The sequence below is a fragment of the Ursus maritimus genome, unplaced genomic scaffold, assembly GCF_017311325.1.
Source record: "Ursus maritimus isolate PB19 unplaced genomic scaffold, ASM1731132v1 scaffold_9, whole genome shotgun sequence".
Taxonomy (NCBI): domain Eukaryota; kingdom Metazoa; phylum Chordata; class Mammalia; order Carnivora; family Ursidae; genus Ursus; species Ursus maritimus.
Window position 1 is genome coordinate 69,536,698 of NW_024427107.1, and position 18,216 is coordinate 69,554,913.

The following is an 18,216-nucleotide window of genomic DNA, read 5'->3' on the forward strand; positions in this document are numbered from 1 at the left end:
TTAGGACTGTAATTTATAGAAGTAATGGTTGCAATTTTAACAAATAAAAAAAGTCTATGTCTTAGATAAAGTCAAGGGGTGCATATCTACAAGGAATCAGAAAACAAGAAGCTTTCTGTTGAAAAGAAGGGCAGTACAGTAAAGCGAGTAATCAGGATTCTACTTCTGTACTTATTGTGAAGCAGAATCACTACTGGAGCAACGGAAATAAGCTGGTGTGGCAGCACCAGGGGAGCAGATGGCACAAGACGAGGCTGGAGACAGAGGCAGGGCTGAGACCCTGTGTGCACTGCAAGCCGGGGAATGACTTGATGTGCTTTATGTTTTCTAAGGCTAGTCTGAGTGCTGCGTAGAGATGCAACGGAGAAGGGGAGGGACACAGAGTGGTCAGTTAGCAGGCTACTCAAATATTCCAGGAGAGACAGCAGTGGCTCCTCCGAGGGCAGGGCAGCAGAGATGGCAAGAAATGTGTCATGCCCTGTTAGAAATGGAAGAGTTCGTCGTGACAGTGGCTGTGATGTAAGAGGAAGGAGAGGACTCGGGGTTGACTCCCAAGGTTAGGTTTGGGCGGCCAGGTGGGCACCCCAGCAGAGAAAAGGGCAGATGAATCAAAGCAGAGAGGTGGGCCAGCATGAAGTCCGCAAGCTACTTGCTTGCTTCACGTTCCACTCAGCACCTGCCTTCCTAAAATGGCATGCTACAAGTCCTCGGTGCCTTTTAGGGACCACAGGACGGTGACTACTTCCTGGAAAGACAGCAGGTTAAATCAGCTGAGGGAAACCAGTGGGCTCAAGGTCGGAAGCTAGTGCATTAGAAAATTCTGAAGTGTGCTTTCCTGGCCGGTAGGTGGGAAAAGCTCCCAGGCTGATAACACACAGGAAGTGCTAAACATGCGGGGACAGCGGGCGGGCCTTACACATACCCATCACTCTTCTTCAGCAGGTAGCCCTTCTTCTCACTGCCGTACTCCTTATTGCCCTGCAGCTGATGCATGCTGTATCCTCCTTGCCGGCTCTGGGAATCCTAGAAAGGAGAAGCCACAGATCAGACCGGTGCTGGACACACTTCTGGAGTCCTTGCCTCTATTCTGCAATTGAGCCTCTCTCCACAAGGCTGGGGCGAAGAGAATTATGGAACTTTAAGAGCCATCAGGTCCTTGCCTGTATTTCAGAGGAAACTGGGCAGGGAAACAATCGCCGGAGACACAGGCAAGTCTGAGGCTGGGGCCTGGTACAGAACTCCTGTTTCTAGCTGGAAACCCCAGCTCTGCTTCCAATACACTGCGGTGACAGCATCGTGGGACTGAACCAGGTGACACGGGAAGGCAGGAAAAACCCAAGTGTCTCACAAACGAAGTGCATGCAACCCGAAGGACTTCTTCCCTTAGGTACACCTTTTCTCCCGCCACATATTTTCCTAAAATACCCACAGTAAAAAGTATACCTTCTGAGTGAGGTACTGGGAATTATCAGAAATTCTTGGTTTGTAACCAACAGGGGCTCCGCAAAATAAGCTGTTAAGCATGCTTTTAATTAAAAAAGATGATTCTTTGGCTACGAAAAGTGTATGATGTGGCAAAAGGGTGACCAGGACCCACAGAACAAAACAGAAGCAAACCAGCCTGAGTTAACTTTCACACTCTGCTGATACTTCCCCGTCGTTTCTAAAGACTGCATGACCAGATACAGCCATCACACTTTGAAAATGAACGAAATAAACCAACACAGTGAACTGGAGAATGAGAACATGGGGTTTCGACACAGAAGTAGGACAATACATTCTCACAGAAAGTGTTGACTTACTCTCCTAGACTTCGATCAGGAAGGGCAAAAGCAACAGAGAAAAAAGGCAGAACATTTGAAAACATAGTTAATTTCATTGATAGTCATTGCTCATGATTTAAGCACTTCTTATAACATACAGAGAAAACACCACTGTAAAGATAATTAACACCAGAACACACGCCACCTTCAGAATCACATAAACTTCAGGGGACGGGACAATAAAACATCTTTGTATTTGTCAAGTTTTATTTGTCAAGGGTATTTAAGTGAAACCAGAAGAAAACCTGCATGGAAGAATATGAGGTACACATTTCAAGACAAAAATGGGTGACAAACTTCAAAGCGTGTGTTTAGGGAATCAACACCTCGCTGAAACCTAAATTACTTTAGAAAATCTAAAAAGAACCAAAAGTGGTAGGAGGATTCTTTTTTAGTTTTCCAGGCAAAAAGAACATAACAAAAATATCCAGTTTAGAAGCAATACTTGCAATGTGATGGTGGAGAACTAGAAGTAAACTTAGCCACTGGTTATGTACTGACGGCCTGTGGACGAGATCTCTTTAAGGTCAGGATGGTCTCTCCGTGGCACTGAGGATCCTTCTGGACCAGACGGTGTGCGCTCAGGGCATGCAAATGAATGTTACCGACAGTGGAAGGAAGAGCTCTAGGACAGCAGCCTTGTGAGGCTCTTCCACATGAGAGGAGCTCTGCGTTCAAAACCATGTCCTGAACACCCAAACGGCAGGTACCGGGCAGGCACTGAGGACATGGCCCCTGTCCCTGAGGTGGGTGCTTACACGCTGACCATGCATCCTTCGCCCTTGTGAAGGTAACAGAGAGCTGAATGCTTGCTCTGCCAGGCAAGGAGACTCACCCTGAAGAGCTTACAGACTCTAGTCATTTCCTCAACCTGAGTCATTTGTCTGTAACTGGCCAGACTCCCTCCAGCTGAAACAGCTAGTGACACCATTTCAATCACCTGGGGAGGGGTGGGGGGTGTGGCGGGGTTTAGGAGTCTCTTTAGAAATTCTTCTACATATTTACTTTTAATAATCAGGGCTCACAGCCTTGCACTCATAGTAACTGGAACCCCAAGTCCTCCCTCATAGGCGCTTTTAGGCTTTCTGGATGGAGATGTGACTGCAGGACCGTACTCTGGATCAGACGGGCGAGGGAGGCAGCCTTCCTCCACCAGCGCCGCCATGACAGACGCCAACAACAGCAGTGACACATGTGGTTCTCCTGAAGGGGGCAGCACTGTGTCCATAATACTAATAAAGCACAATAAGGATGGAAAATTAGGTCGGGTGGTGGAGAGCTGAGGCATGGGATGAAACAAGAGGCCGGGAACAATGAAATCCACGGAGCTTTCTGCTTCCACCCAATGACATCACGTGAAAACCACTCAACTCTGGATCTGGAGTCAGGGATCGCTGCCATATCTATACCTCCCCAGAACATTAAAAACAAGATCTGAAATCTCCCTGGATAAAAATTCTTATTAAAAGAATAACTCTGTTCCTTGGAATGCTTTCCATTGAACGAAACTGCTCTTCATCTGCCTATGTAATTTCTAGGTTGGTCTGAATGCTTTAAAACTATGCATCTCTAACAGCCTGTTTGCTAATCCTTTAAATAAAACCTAAGTTTAAAAAATAAGGGTACCTATCTTTTGTAAAGCAAGGATTTGGATGTTAATAACTTATGAAAAATACCACAGTCTGTGAATTTGCCTCTAAGACATTCCTTACATGTAGTTATCACTAGCCTAAGTAAACTTTAAATTCTGAATAACAACCTGAGTGGATCTTGCTTTACATTAGGCAAATATGCTTTTAAAGGTGAATAAAGTGGCTGATTTCCAGGCTATGACCTCAGAAGCCTACTCCATTAAGCTGAGCAGGAAGGAAGCAGCATGTTTCAGAAATACAGCATCAACAACCCTACATCAACTACTGATGAGTTCTATGGCTTGAAAGTAGTCCTACAAACAATTACTTCTGCACTTGGAGAAATGATGGGTATTTAGCTTGCTTTGCAGGGAGCTCTAGATAAACGAAAAGAGGGTTTTCTTTTTGGAAAAATAAATCATGGAGAATTAACACTAACAATAATTAGCAAAACAAAACACGACGGAAGGAATGAAATAGGTTCTGAATCCTTTGATAGCATAATAAAAATTAAACATGTATTCAGGAAAGAGAAATGCAAGTAAATTCATTCAGACAAAAATATAAAACTAAACTTACACAATGAACTTAAAATAAAACCTTGGAGAAACTCCATAATGCGAGCCAAGAAATGTAAACTGTAGAATGAAACTATGGTGTCATTTTTTTAGTTCAATTCCTTATTCTCTATTAGCGGTATGGACAAATCACCTTACTTTCTTCTTACAAAACCGTACTAACGTATAAAATGCATCACTAAGGAGTAAAATATCAAATCTTTTTAAACTGCATGCAATTACTCATTGATTTAATGGGGTTACAAATGTTTGTGGTAGCCAACCTAAAACTAACCTCTATTATAGAAGCTGCAAATCTCTCATGTAAGAGATACATGAAGTGGGCAAAGGATTCCTTTTGTTTACTAAATATTTACTGAGTAGCTTTTGGGTGCCAGACAGTGTGTCAGATACTGCAGAGAGAGAGATGAGCAAAACAGAATGTGTCAAACACCTTGCAAACTACATTATGACGGGCTACTAAGACAGACTCAAACAGAACACTGGAATTTTGGGAAAGATTTATGGGTATCATTGTTTAAAATATTTTCAGCTCTAAAGATACTTATGTAGCAAACGGTTCTCTTGGGAAGTCAGGTTATTATAAAAGCTTAAGATCATTAGTTTCGTAGAACATCTGCCAGAAGTCAATGAAGAATTCTGACAAGAAAACACAAGTCCACCAAAAATCTGGGGATCTTACTGAGAGCTCAAATTCTTGGAGCTTCCTTTAAAAGAGTCAAGTTAGAACGTGGTGGGGGTAAAGAGGTTAAAGAACTTGCTGGGTGCTTTTAATTTCTCAGGTCATTTATCACAGTAGTTTACACTCTCCTCGAATAGTAGTGCTATGGTAAGAACTCTCTGGTGGACAGTCTCCTTTCTTATTTGAGTCATTAGAGATCATTACCTACTAGCCTTAGTTTGCAATGAGAGATAATAAACAGCATGGGAATGGAATAAGCGTGCTGTGAAAGATCAATTTTACTTGTAAAATACTCTGGACATGGAGCTAATGAACACATACCATTTACTAGTTTGGGGTGGTTTTAAATCAAATCATGTGCATTTTATCGTGTACGCAATCCTTTGGCTTAGTTGCAACTTTGTTCTTTAGCTACTGGGAGCAGATTACATCAGTCTCTATGCAAAACAAAAAGGGACTGCTTTGTTTTTTCCCCTAAGAAAGCTTCCATATACAGGAAGGAGGTAATACTGTGCAACAAAGCAAAGGTAGGAAGTGGTTAAGTATGTTTAAGTACAAAACCTTGCAATTTTCTGCCTAAACAGCAATCTACTTCTTACCCTCCTCCATTTGGGTCCTTCTATTGCTCTTACATGGAGAAATCCTTCTAGGGGACCACCTCTCCTAGGATTTGTATGCCAGTAATAAACACCTTCAAAAGAGGCCTCCAAACACAGGTGCAGATGTTGGCTGAGGCCCTGGACAATACGGGTCCACACCCTCCTGGCCTCTGACACCTACTTCCAGTCTGCAGGTGCCCAGGGTGAAAGGCGTGTAGAATTCTCCTGCTCACTTCTTAGGAAAGAGAACCCGGTTGCTTTAAAGGGTGAGGGTTGCTGGTGCGGGGCTTCCGCGTTTGAGGAGGGCTGCCTTGTTTTTGTGTTGGACTCATTAACCCTTTCAGAAATTTTCGGAATGTACAGTCATTTGCCATTGTGACGTGGTATCATGAGGAAATGACAATATAAAAAATGCTCTGTTATGTGGTTATTGAATATTGCATTGAGATACTGCACTTAAATTTAATGCACCATAATTTCCAAATATAAACAGGCACACTTTAACCCTCCCCTATGTAACACACAGTGCTCATTGTTTAGTTTACCCTTGGCATGAAGTCCATACCCTGTTGTGTATATCCAAGGTCATCTATAACTAGGCCTGAGTTTCCACCTCAGAAAGCCCATCCCTCAATCTTCCGCGCTCTTGGCCCCCACACTGCTGGGCGCAACTGCTGACAGCGCCAGGCAGATTCCATCTCGGAGTCCTCTCAGCGTCCCCCCTCTGCAGGCGTGCCCCTTCCCAGCAGATCTCTTACGGCACCAATACCACTTAGGGTAGGACTGCTGGTTTGTATGGCTGGCCTGCTCTCTACTAGATGATTCTAGAAGATTCTGCATCGGCCCTCCTCTGGCTGCCCAGAAAGACAGAGATGGCCTAAAGAGGACATGGGTGTGCCCTTCACCCTGAGAGGACACAGCACTTCTGAAGTGCATGTCTTCAAAGCCGGAATGGCAAACCTAGGGTCCTGGAATCGGAGCTTGGGCGTTAGGAAATCTTTTGTACAAGGAAGGCAAGGGAAATAAAGCACAGTTGCTACACGGGGAGATGCACTAGGTATACGTTTGTATCTTCTATCTCGTCTGTCCCCACAACCACGGTGGCAGGAAGCTGGTGACACACCTATTTTGCAGATCAGAAAACACAAAGGCAACATCCCAGGCCGCCTCAATTTTACTGGTAGCCCTGATGGAAACAGAGATCACCTACTTCTTTCTGATCAAGTTGAAGAGAGGATTTTATTAAGTCTCGGAGTGCGGTTAGCTGTTTCTTTTCTTCATCCTGGGTCTGTTTTATCTGTGATGGAAAAACATGACTTTCATCACGTATCTTTTATACATTTATGAGCAGAGTTTAATTCATCCAAATATATCAGTCATCAAACAGTTCAATTATATAGTTGATTTCCTTATTAAAGTCCTTTACATGGTCTCATTTTTTTAATATGAAAGGCAGAATTTTCTCATCTTATGAAAGTACCATAAGTTTTGAAATTAGTGAGTTAACACAACATGCCTTCTTATTAAATAATACATCTAGGCAAGACAATTAACTCTGAAGGACCATTTTAAACAAAGTTAAGAAATAACACTAGGTCACTTGCTTCTGGTTTTTCAAAGGGCGGTAGCAGGAATCCTATGATGTGATTAAATGGGCCAGAAGAAAATGTGAAAGAGGACCAGAACCCAATGGGCTAAGGTATACATGAATGTTTACACAGTGGCACCCAAGAGTAAGGCACTGGTGCTGCTTTTTTAATCAGCTGAAATTTATTACAACCCGAATCATGCTAACTATTAAAAGACAATGGCGGGGGGTGGGGGGGTGCCTGGGTGGGTCAGTCAGATAGGTGTCTGTCTTCAGCTCAGGTCATGATCCCAGGGTTCTGGGATGGAGTCCTGCATCGGGCTCCCTGCTCAGCGAGGAGCCTGCTTCTCCCTCTCCCTCTGCCCCTCACCCCCAGTAGTGCTCTCTCTCTCAAATAAATAAAATCTTAAAAAAAACAAAAAAGATAACGGGAAAAAGTACACAGTTATGTGTTTTTAAAGTTACGTAAGTAAAGTCTAGATATCTGACAAAAGAGAGAAAATATAGAACAAGCAAACCAAACCAAAAGAAAAAATCATAAACATGCCTACTCTGAGACAGTCTTAAGTTATATCCTTCAAGGTCAAACATTCTTTCTACAAGTGCTGACTGCAGGGCACTCACAGATGATGCTAATGGACTGTGGATGGACAGCCATCCAGAACGGATGGTTACACACCCATTCATCCTATGCCCCCAAAACATACTCTAGGATATTGGACCATCAAGGCTTTCTGAGCTAAAGTGAAGGCATACCTGCACTGGGTTTATACTGACAGATCACTTACCCTGCTTTTCTTTAAAGCTCTTCTAATCCAGATTTCAAATTTACTGATATTTATCTACAAAAGCCACTTAAAATGCATGCATTTTATAAAATACTTACATTATATAAGTCAGCAGCCAGTTTTTCGATGTACTGTTTCAATTTATCAGCCGTTTTCAAGCCATCTTGAAAGAAACTATGATGGAGAACATCAGAGATTTACCAGAAGTATGAAAAAGAAATGAACCCTAATTACCTGTAAAATCTGAAAATACTAATATATATATTTACTCTCCACCCACATAGCTACACAAAACACTTATAAACGAATTTCAGTATTTTATGAATATACACCAACAAACAGATTACGGGCACCATCTGACACGTGCCAGCAGCTGTCACGTAGACACTGCAAATTACAGCTGCAGTCCCAACACAGCAATTTCATGTGCACACCCGTCTATTCATAGAAACAGTCCTCCTGGTTGTGCTGTATTTGAATTTGAAAGAGAGAGACACACGTCATAACTGGGGGAATATCATGAAGATGAATTAGATGCTCTAAGGAGAGAGGAGACTTTTCTAGAAACAAAGGCTGCAGGAAAGTTAGCCATGTTTCAGGTCCCCAAAGAACCCCGGGCACACGCTTGAGACACAGGAAGTCGGATCGATGGTATCCTGCCGTGTGCACGGCCAGACTGCGCCATTTCACCCTGAGCGAGAACCAGCACCGACAGGCACCGAGCATGCAGCAGAAGCTAAACATGCTTGCATCGTATGCGAGTTATGTCACTCACTCCCCGCAACAACCCGAATGAGTTCCCAAGCACTTCAATCTCATCGCCTTTTCAGAGGATAAACTGAGGCACAGGGTGAGTATACCACTTGCTCACACAGCTAGGAAGTGGCAAGACTGGGATTCGGACACCCCTGCTCATGACGACCAAGTGAAGAGATCTTCTGTCTGACCCCTCTGCCCAGGAGTCCCACTCATTTCAGCGTCTGTAATGTTCTCTATCCTCCTGGAGGCTTCTCTACCCTGCCCCACATCTGCTGCTGTTTCCCCACCAAAGAATGAGGTCCTTGAGGATAAGGACTGTCTCATCTCGGGATCGCAGTGGGGCCAGCGCCAAACAGATGCTCAGTGAGTGACAAGAATGCAGCACTATCAAGAAGTTTTAGGGCACATCCTAGGATCCATATCTATATATATAATTAGCTCAACATGGACAATCAACAGTAACAATACATCCTTATCAGAACTGGCCCACCCAAGAGTGAGTACTAAAATCCCACATGTTTGAGAATTTTTTCAGGTTGACATCTTCAGCTGAGAAGCCTTACTAAAATAAGGAAGAGAAATACTATCTTCAGAGAGTCTTTCAGCAGAGGAATGGGAGAAAGGAGGACTTTTTGGTTAACCATTTAACTTGAGAGCTACATTTAAACTCTTCTAACGTTCGGCTGTTAACCACTGCCCATCGGGATGAAAGTTAAACTTCTCAGTACGGAACTGAATACAACGCATGTTCTGGCCCCTGAACGGCTTTCTGGTTTTATCTCCTACCATCTTCTTTGAAAAACTCTGGACTCCAGCCATGCTACCTTTTTTTCAGTTCTCCCTGGCCTTTGTATCTGCTGTTCCCTCTTGCTGAAATGCCTTTCCCCACTATGCTTCGACTGAGGAGGCAGAAGTATGGCTACAAAGTCAATCACAGCAAAACCACTTCTAATCTCTGATACTAAAATAATTTCTGGAGAAAGGGTCTGAAGTGTAAGGGGGATGCTATCAGGACTCCTTACAACGGAAAGTGGGCTTTAGGGTCAGAGGATTATGGCTTAGAATCTGTGCTCAAGGATTTACTAGCAGTGGTTCCCTAGTGAGTCGCTTAACTTCTGCTCCTGTTAACTGTGCTCAAGGATTTACTAGCAGTGGTTCCCTAGTGAGTCGCTTAACTTCTGCTCCTGTTAACTGTGTTCAGTAGGGGCAGGTAACAGAGATAACACGTATGAACTCGCTCCCCAAAGCGCTGGGTCGTTAGGACACGCTCAGTACGTGTTAGCTTCCTTCCCTGGACTGCGTGGGTTTATCACATAAGGAATCATATCCTTCCCCGAGGGATAGAGATTCACTGCAGATAGGTCTGTATTTCATTTTCACTTTCAACATGAAGGAAATTTAATCATCTTTTTTTTAAAGGTGAGTTTAAATGACAATGCTTTAGATTTGTGTTCTCCAATGGGGTAGCCACTAGCAGCTAATTAAAATTAATGTAAAATTCAGTTCCTAAAGTCTTACGAGCCACAGAAGCCACATATGGCCAGTGGGTACCGTGTTAGACAGCAGAGAATACCACCATTTTCATCATGGCAGGAAGCTCTACTGGGCAAACTGGATAAGCGAACTCAGATTTGAATAGCACACCAGAATGTTATACAACACGCACATTTTAAGAAGAAGGAGAGTACTGTTTTTGTTTGAGATGGCACTGATAAAAATGACAAGTTATTTACCAGCAGGTGTAAGCAAGCTGGAATGGGGACAAATTCCTACCAATTCAAAGGCTGAAGAAAGACCCCAACAAGTCTTTTCCTACGTTTGAATTCTTTAGAACATTACAAACACAGACTAAGAAAAATAGAATGAGAAATCATTTTAATCTATAATATGACCCAATTTTTACAAACAAATCATATACATAAATCCAGTAATCTTCTGAGTGAGATTATAGGTTTTCTTTTTTGTTTAACTTCATTTTCTAAAACAGATCATATATTCATACATTAGGCAAAACAAAATTATAGAGAAGAACCAACATTTTGTCTGGAAGGAGAAGGTTGAGCTGAGCCCCTCTCGGAAAGTTACGCTAGGGCTCATTTCTGGTTTTTGGTGAGAAACAAGAACAGGAGGCAGAGAGGACAAGTTGCAGGGAGAACAAAACCGTCTTGACATTGGTAACACAGTCATCAGTCAGCAAAAGCCAACGTGCTGTTGACTGCACTGCTGGTCTGGTGACCTGTCTCCTCTATGCCTGACTGTCCCCTCCTTGAGCAGTTCAGTCTCAGCCACGAGTGGGTAGGACTCACAGTTACAGTCACACATCACCTGCCAAAACATTTCACTGAGGGCAGTGGGCTTCTCTGTTCCCTGTCTCCTTCCTCCAGTTCACTGGCTCTGGTTCACTGGAAATGCATGAACTTTGAAGTCAAAAGCGTATCATGTTTTGGCTCCCAATTCTCACTGAACATATAACCTTGGGCAGGTTATTGACCCTGTCTGAAAATGAGCATGATCGTCTCCAAAGGTGGATGTTTTCTGGCTTCCAGAAGAGACAGATGAACTACTACAGATAAAAGTGTTCTGCTAATTGGAAAGGGAAGCACAAATGTCAGGTCTGATTACCTGTCACTCAACCTGAACATGGGAGCCTTCCCCACAGAAGGCGACATTATCTCTCTGACACCCCACTTGTCCCTTGGCCACATTCTCTGTCCATTACTGAAATACGATGAGATCTTTGGAAAATAATGATGATTAACAGTAATAACAATAATGACAGCTGGCACATAACTATTTACTCTGCGCCACTTGCTATTATGCGCAATTAAACATCCCTTTTAAAGTCTCATTAGAAGCCAACAAAATAGATAATTATTATTATTAACCTGTACCAGACTAGGTAACTGAGGCCCAGGTGGGTCAAGTCGTTTAACTGGGGTCATCTAGTCATTAAGTGCAGAGTTGGGATTTGAGTGTAAGATTCCCAGCTCTGGAGCACAGGTAGTTAAACACATCAGGCTGAGCTGGGTCCAAATCCTGGCTCTCCTGCTGAGTAACAGCATCATCTCTGAATCCCTGCACCTCCGTGTCCTCATGCAGGAAACGGAGATGATCCCATGTACCCTGGAGAGTTCTTGTGAGCACTGCAATAATGTTCTTAAAATGCCAGGCACAGAGAAGCAGTTCAATACATGATGGCCACAGGCCAGCAAAATGAGCCTCATTATTTCTCTGACCTTAGAGACACAGCTGCATTGGCTTTGCTTTTTAAATAAGCAGCTTGGAAGAAATATGACCATACTTTAATGACCCAGAGTGCCAGAAAAATGTAAGCTGCCAACTGATAGGCAGAAGGACACTCCCGTTTATCCCGACGGGCTGCAACACACCCACAGCTGCAGAGGGCAGGCTCCTGAGCGTGAACGGTCACCCGTCCATCAGGCAGAACTCACCCTCCTCAGAGTGAGGCCGAGTCTTCTCTAACCTGAGAAAGTTGCTACGTACTTCACCTCTTATTCCAGCCAAACAATGATGGGGAAGGGAGATACTATGTTCTCTCTGCTTTTAATTTAATTTCAAAGAAAGAGAGACAGCAGTATCTTCCTGCTACCCCAATCACATAGTCTGCTCCGCTTAGAAAGAGGTGTTATTTGGCCAAAGGCTGAAATACTCAGGAAGCATATTATTATTTTCAAAAAAGAAGTTAGGATGCCCTGTAGTATCAGAGAGAGTATGGTTCTTTAAAACACATCAAATTATAAAACAAATTTTAAAAAATGAAGTGATTTCTTCACACATCAACCACCAACCCCTCCCGAAAGCTTACTTCCAAGCTTCAGGTCCTGATGTCCAGCTAGCCATGGTCACATTTTCTCCTAGATATATTCTACATGTGTCTTGTGGGAGTTAAGAAACTTAAACAGCTAATTAGTGTAAGTACTAATTAACCGCAAATCCGTCTCAACAGTTCAGGTCGAAGAGCTAGCTGACAGCGATATGCTGGGCTCATATACAGAGATTCTTAAAAATAGAGGTGCCCAGGCCCAAATCCAGGCTTACCAAAGTCAGACTTCTGACATATTAAGAGCATGCACTCTGGAGTTCCAGAGACCAGGGTGTAAGACTTGGTTCTGTCATCTCTTACATATAAGTTCTATGAGGGCATGGATCTTTGTTTTTGTTTGGTTGCTGTTTTCTGCATTAAAAAAAAATTAAGATAAAATTCATGTCATGTAAACTTCGCCATTTCACAAAGTGTACAATTCAGTGGTGTTTAATATATTCACGGTGTGATGGAACTGTCCCCACTACCTAATTCCAGAACACGGCCGTCACCCCAAGAAGAAAGCCTCCTCCTCTTAGCAATGGTTCCCAGTTCCTCCCTTGCCCTAGCAAACAATACTCTGCTTTCTGCCTCAGTGGCCTTGTCTTTTTGGACGCTTCATTGAAACGGAATCATACAATATGGGGCCTTCCGCATCAGGCTTCTTTTACTTAGAACCATGTTTTACATGTTCATCCGTGTTGTAGCATGTATGTGGGTTTGTAACCCTCCTGGGAGCTTCCTGGCTGTGATCTGAAACTGGCCCCTGTACAGGGAGGGCAGAAGAGACCTGAGAAAGTGGCAGGCCACTCCGGGTTGGCAGGTGGCAGTTTTCATAACAGCAAAGGGAGCGGACAGGTGAGCGTTGTCTTGGGTGGCAGCTATAGGACTGGATCCCTGCACCTGCTCTCCAAATCTCCAAGGTTTATAGAGGCCCCAGCTGTACTTGGTCATGTACACACCGTGTAGGTGTTCTCAACGCCACATCACCACCTCAAGGCTGTGTCCTTGGGGCAGCCTCTGGGAGTGGGAAAGGCCAGCAGAACCCACATTCCAAGGACAGGGGAGGGAGGGAGGAGCCTCCAAGCACTAGGGGCCAGCTCATGGGGCAGTCAGCAGTCCTATGGCCCAAAAGTACTCCATTGCACTGTGATACTGTATTTTGTTTGTCTGTTCATCAGTTGATGGATATCTGGGTGTTTCTACACTTTGGCTATTGTGAATAATGAGGCTACAAATATGTATGAACACATTTTTGTTTAAATACTTGTTTTTAATCCTCTTGGGTATATACCTAGGGGTGGGATTGCAAGGCCACGTAATTCTAGGCTTAACTTTTTGAGGAACTGCCAAGAAGTCTTCCAAAGTAGTTGTACCAATTTACATTTCTCTCAGCAGTGTATTCCAGGTTCCAATTTCTCTACATTCTCACCAAGACCTAGTTTCCATTTTGTTGTTGCTGTTGTTTTTTTTAAATTCTGCCATCCTACTGGGGGCAAAGTGGTATCTCATCGTGGTCTGGATTTGTATTTTCCTCAATGACTAATGACATTGAGGCTTTTTCTTGTGCTTTTGGCTGCTGTGTATCTTCTCCGGAGAAGTGGCTATTCAAATTCTTTCCCCACTTTTAAACTGGATTATCTTTTTGTTGTTGAGTTGCAGGAGTTCTTTATATATTCTGGATACCAGACCCTCATGATTTGCAAGTATTTTCCTCCCATTCTGTGGGTTGTCTTCACTTTCTTAATAACGTCCTTTCACTCACAGAACCTTTTTAAATTTTGAAGTCCAGTTTACCTATTTTTTCCCCTTTGGTTTCTTTTGCTTTGTCCACTTTGACACGTTTATTTAGCATGTACTGAATGAGTGAGTGTGCCTTTGGGCAAGTTACTCATGCTTCCGGAGCTACAATTTCCTGATTGCACTTGATAAATGTTAGCTATTATTATAATATAGTAACGTTTGTAAGCGTTCTTGATCCTGCAGATCATAATGACACTTGCTAGGTGGTAAAAGGAGTGGCTGAGCAGTAGATATTATGTTTGTTCTGAAAGCAGCACGTTCCCCAAAATGTTCAAGTCTGAGAGTGACGAGCAGCTGGTGTGGGTGAGCTGGAAAGGATAACAGAAAGTCCAAAGCTCTCGTTTTCTGCTCCCTGTATTGCTCCACTGTCGCAGCTGTATCTCCGCGGAGGTGCTGGGACTACACACGGTGTTGCTGGAGCAAACTTACTCTTGGGCGCCCCCTGACTGTGTACTGAAAATCATTTGGGGAACTGGAGTAAGTACCTAGGATACGAAATCTCTCTCTTTTTAAAGAATTAATTAATTTGACAGAGAGAGAGAGAGAGAGAGGAAGAAAGAAAGAAAGAGAGAACAGGAAGGGGGAGCAGCAGTGGGAGGGGGAGAAGCAGACTTCCTGCTGAGCAGGGAGCCCACTGTGGGACTCGATCCCAGGACCCTGGGATCATGACCTGAGCTGAAGGCAGACATTTCACCAACTGAGACACCCAGGCGCTGTCCCCCGCCTCTTTCTGAATTAGGTAGAGACGCTTTACAGTCTATTAAGGGTTTTTAAGGGATTGCCTGAAGTAGGAAAGAATGAGTCTCCCTGGAAGACCACCACCCCGGTTTCTTGCTGTGCGGGAATTCCTGAGGTTCAACCATGGGGCAGAACCCCATTATAACCATGTTTGTCAATACCCCTCCCCAGGCTTTTACAGTGTAAGGTTTCCTTCTGCTGATCTCTCTGTTCCCTGGGGAGACTCTTCTACCAGATTCCAATGGCCAGATGCTATCTATCCCCCAAGTCTAATCCCGACTGCCGCCACCCCTTCAAGGAGCCCTCCTCACTCCCCCTGGATGAAAGTCTCTCCTTCTGATGCCCATCTTAGCAGTTACTTCCTAGGCCCACTGTGATGACTTCTGACCCAACTTACTTCCTGTACCAGAGAATTAGCTTCTGGGGGCAGAATCTTGTCTCATCTTCCTACCCCAGAGCCTACAAAGTACCTGGCCTTTGTCAGGAGATGGATAAACGTTTCTGGAAAGTGAAAAAGCAGGAAATGAAAGAATGAAGGGAGGAGGCATTAGCTATCAAGGTCAGAGTTGCTCTTCTTTTCACCTTCAGAAACAAAGGTTAAGATCTGTATAGCTTATAAAGCATCTTACATTTTGGAAAACTCAAGTTTGTGGAGGTTAAACCCTTCTCTACAGGTTAAGGGAACAGGAGATCAGAAGATTTCTAGGGGCACCTGGCTGGCTCAGTTGGTAGAGCATGCAACTCTTGGTCTCAGGGTTGGGAGTCTGAGCCCCACATTGGGCGTAGAGCTTACTTTAAAAAGAGAGACAAAGAGAGAGACAGAGAGAGATTTCTAAAATCAGGTAAAATCAGATTTGCTGCCAAAGTGTTGTAACGGAGAAGACAGTGGTTCACTTATTTCTGTAGAGGTTTCCAAGCAATGACACGTTTCTAGGAAAACTGAAATGATGAAAGATGAAAAATTCCACCCGAAACTAAAATTAGGGACCACCATGACACCTATCAAAGTTTCCTATGTGCCCCACTAAGCTATGAAGCCAAAGGTTAGACCAGGTCTTCAGTATGAGGTTTTCACAGGCAAACTTTATCTTATAAACGTGCAACTGTTTCCACTTCAATGTATTATTTTTTATATGTGAAACACATTCATACAAGGTAGAATTTACTTTGAAAAGAAGGAAAAAGTTAACAAATCAGATCTATGTAAATAACAATTTGATCATTAAAAGCTTCTCCTGAAACAATTCTGTACAATACATTTATGAATGAATGATTCCAGTGCCAGTGGGAATCCTCAGAGCTGCAAATACATACAATGTAGCAGGCACAGGCCTAGGCTCCATATGCATTATCTCATTTAATTCTCACCTCTACCAACCTTAACTCCACTTGACAGATGAGGGTACTGGGGTTTAGAGAGGAACCTGATGGAGATCTCAGAGTAACCTGGCTGCAGAGCCAGGGTCTGAACTCATCTTTCTGTCTGACTCGTGCCCTTCTGTGTGTCCCACAATATTAATGCTGACCTCCTTAAATGTCTCAGTTGAATACAAAGATCTTCTTAGATAGAACATTAAAAATGGGCACGTTTTCACGTAAAAACTCTACCAGAAAACCCATGAAAGCTAAAACAGTAAGTAAACAGGAAGTAAATAAGCAAATGTAATGCCACAGAATCTCAAGCATGATACAAATGCAACGTTAATAAGCAAATCTGGTGCTGGTATATAAACAGCGGATGTATCACCAATTACACAAGAATCGAAGTATAAAGGCAAAGTATTCTTAGCACCCCAAGTATTTAATTTCACCTAATTTAGATGACAAAGAAAAAAATCCCAAGTAGGTATACGTGGTACAAATGACCCAATAACGGGTAAAATGCCAAGTAAGGGAAGAGGGCGTGGGAGTCACTTAGAAGGCCTCTGCAGTGACAGGGACACATGTATCTGTAACGAGAGCTTCACCGACTGTCAAGGCCACTGTTGGGATTTATAAGACAGCATTTTTGAGTAGCCAAATACTTGCACTAATTTGAGTTCCTGATTTACAGAAAACAATGAGGATGGATGATAATACCATTTCTTATCATGTGGCTCTGGAAGCTTCTAATACCACACTATATATAGTGACCGAATGAAAACCACAAAGAAAGAAGCAATTAAGAAAACCAAAGAAGCGAAGGGGGTCTTACTTGGGCTAATAATCACGGTCACAATATTCTACTTACTTGCACTGTGCATGATAATACTTTATAAGATTCTGCAGCAGATCCACACCCTTTTTGGTCTTGATTTCATTAACTTTAATGAGATACTGTGGAAATAAAACAAAATTGTATGTTGCTCATTGCAGACAGGGTTTCCAGTCACGGGTCTGGGTGGCAGAACACCAATCATGAATCCGCACAAGTTACTGAACCTTGGTTGCCTTCAGACAGCGTGAGTTTAATTTGGGAAATGCTGATTTGGCAGTCACAAGTGTACAAACGAAATGATTAGAGTGTTAGTGTTTTATAAATGCTCAAGATTAGTTTACAAGACAAGCAGAAATCAAACATAGCAAAACATTCTAGAATAACTGATGATTTCCCCCTGGTGCAGTGGATCTCAAACTGAGAGTTCACATGGTCAAAACTTGGAAGACGGTCGACTGTTCTTTGCAGAAAACAAGTAAAATAGCATTCTCTTGAGGCATATGCCATCAGATAGCAAAACTTTTGGAAAGAATTTTTGGTACTCAAGAATAAAATAAAAAAAACATGAAAGAAAAATTAAAATAACCCATTATTAATTTATGCAGTTAACTAACACTACTAGGTCTGATTTTTACTAGTGGCCAAGATTTTCTGTTGATATTGTTTGCTTCTTTTTCACTTGTTTTATTATGAAGAAGTATTCATAAGCAGAAAGGTTTGAGAAGAAGCTAAAAGTATGAGGGGGGGAAAAAGAATATTTAAAAAAGAAAAACTTAAAATCGAGAAAATTCTACCCATTTTAGCATTTTTGGAGAACTGTAAAAGGAACTCTATGACACAACGTTAGCGTCAGAATGGGCAGGACGCCAGGGCAGGGAGTGTCAGTGTTCACTGGGAACCCAGTTTGAGAACCACTGCTCTATGTCCAAGGTAGCATGCTTTCATTACATTTCTTTCATGAACTCAGGCTTTCTTAACGATTACTGTATTTACATGTTCATTCAAACTGGACACGTGGTTAAAAAAACAAAAAACATGCTGTAAACCTGTACCAGGAAGACTTCATATTCACCAGTGTTACTCCTCACCAAACTTTTTTTTCCACACTCACTCACAAGCAACAACAAAGTTCTCACCGAAGAATCCTGTTTTGGCATAAAGAGCCCCACAGGACCAAGGCTCAAAATATGAGACCACAGTGAAATGG

The 18,216-nt window shown here is 42.9% G+C and overlaps 1 protein-coding gene across 3 annotated transcripts in view; it reads right to left on the bottom strand.

Annotated features, from left to right (window-relative positions):
• The window catches only part of ASAP1 (ArfGAP with SH3 domain, ankyrin repeat and PH domain 1), a 339,203-nt gene that overhangs the window by 75,424 nt on the left and 245,563 nt on the right, over positions 1-18,216 (bottom strand). For all 3 annotated transcript variants that reach the window (XM_040625648.1, XM_008689380.2, XM_008689378.2), the window contains exons 9-12: positions 17,043-17,128; positions 7,788-7,863; positions 6,524-6,610; positions 923-1,023 (exon numbers count right to left, since the gene is read on the bottom strand). In XM_040625648.1, the coding sequence (XP_040481582.1) occupies positions 923-1,023; positions 6,524-6,610; positions 7,788-7,863; positions 17,043-17,128 (350 nt within the window). The remainder of the gene's footprint in view (positions 1-922; positions 1,024-6,523; positions 6,611-7,787; positions 7,864-17,042; positions 17,129-18,216) is intronic.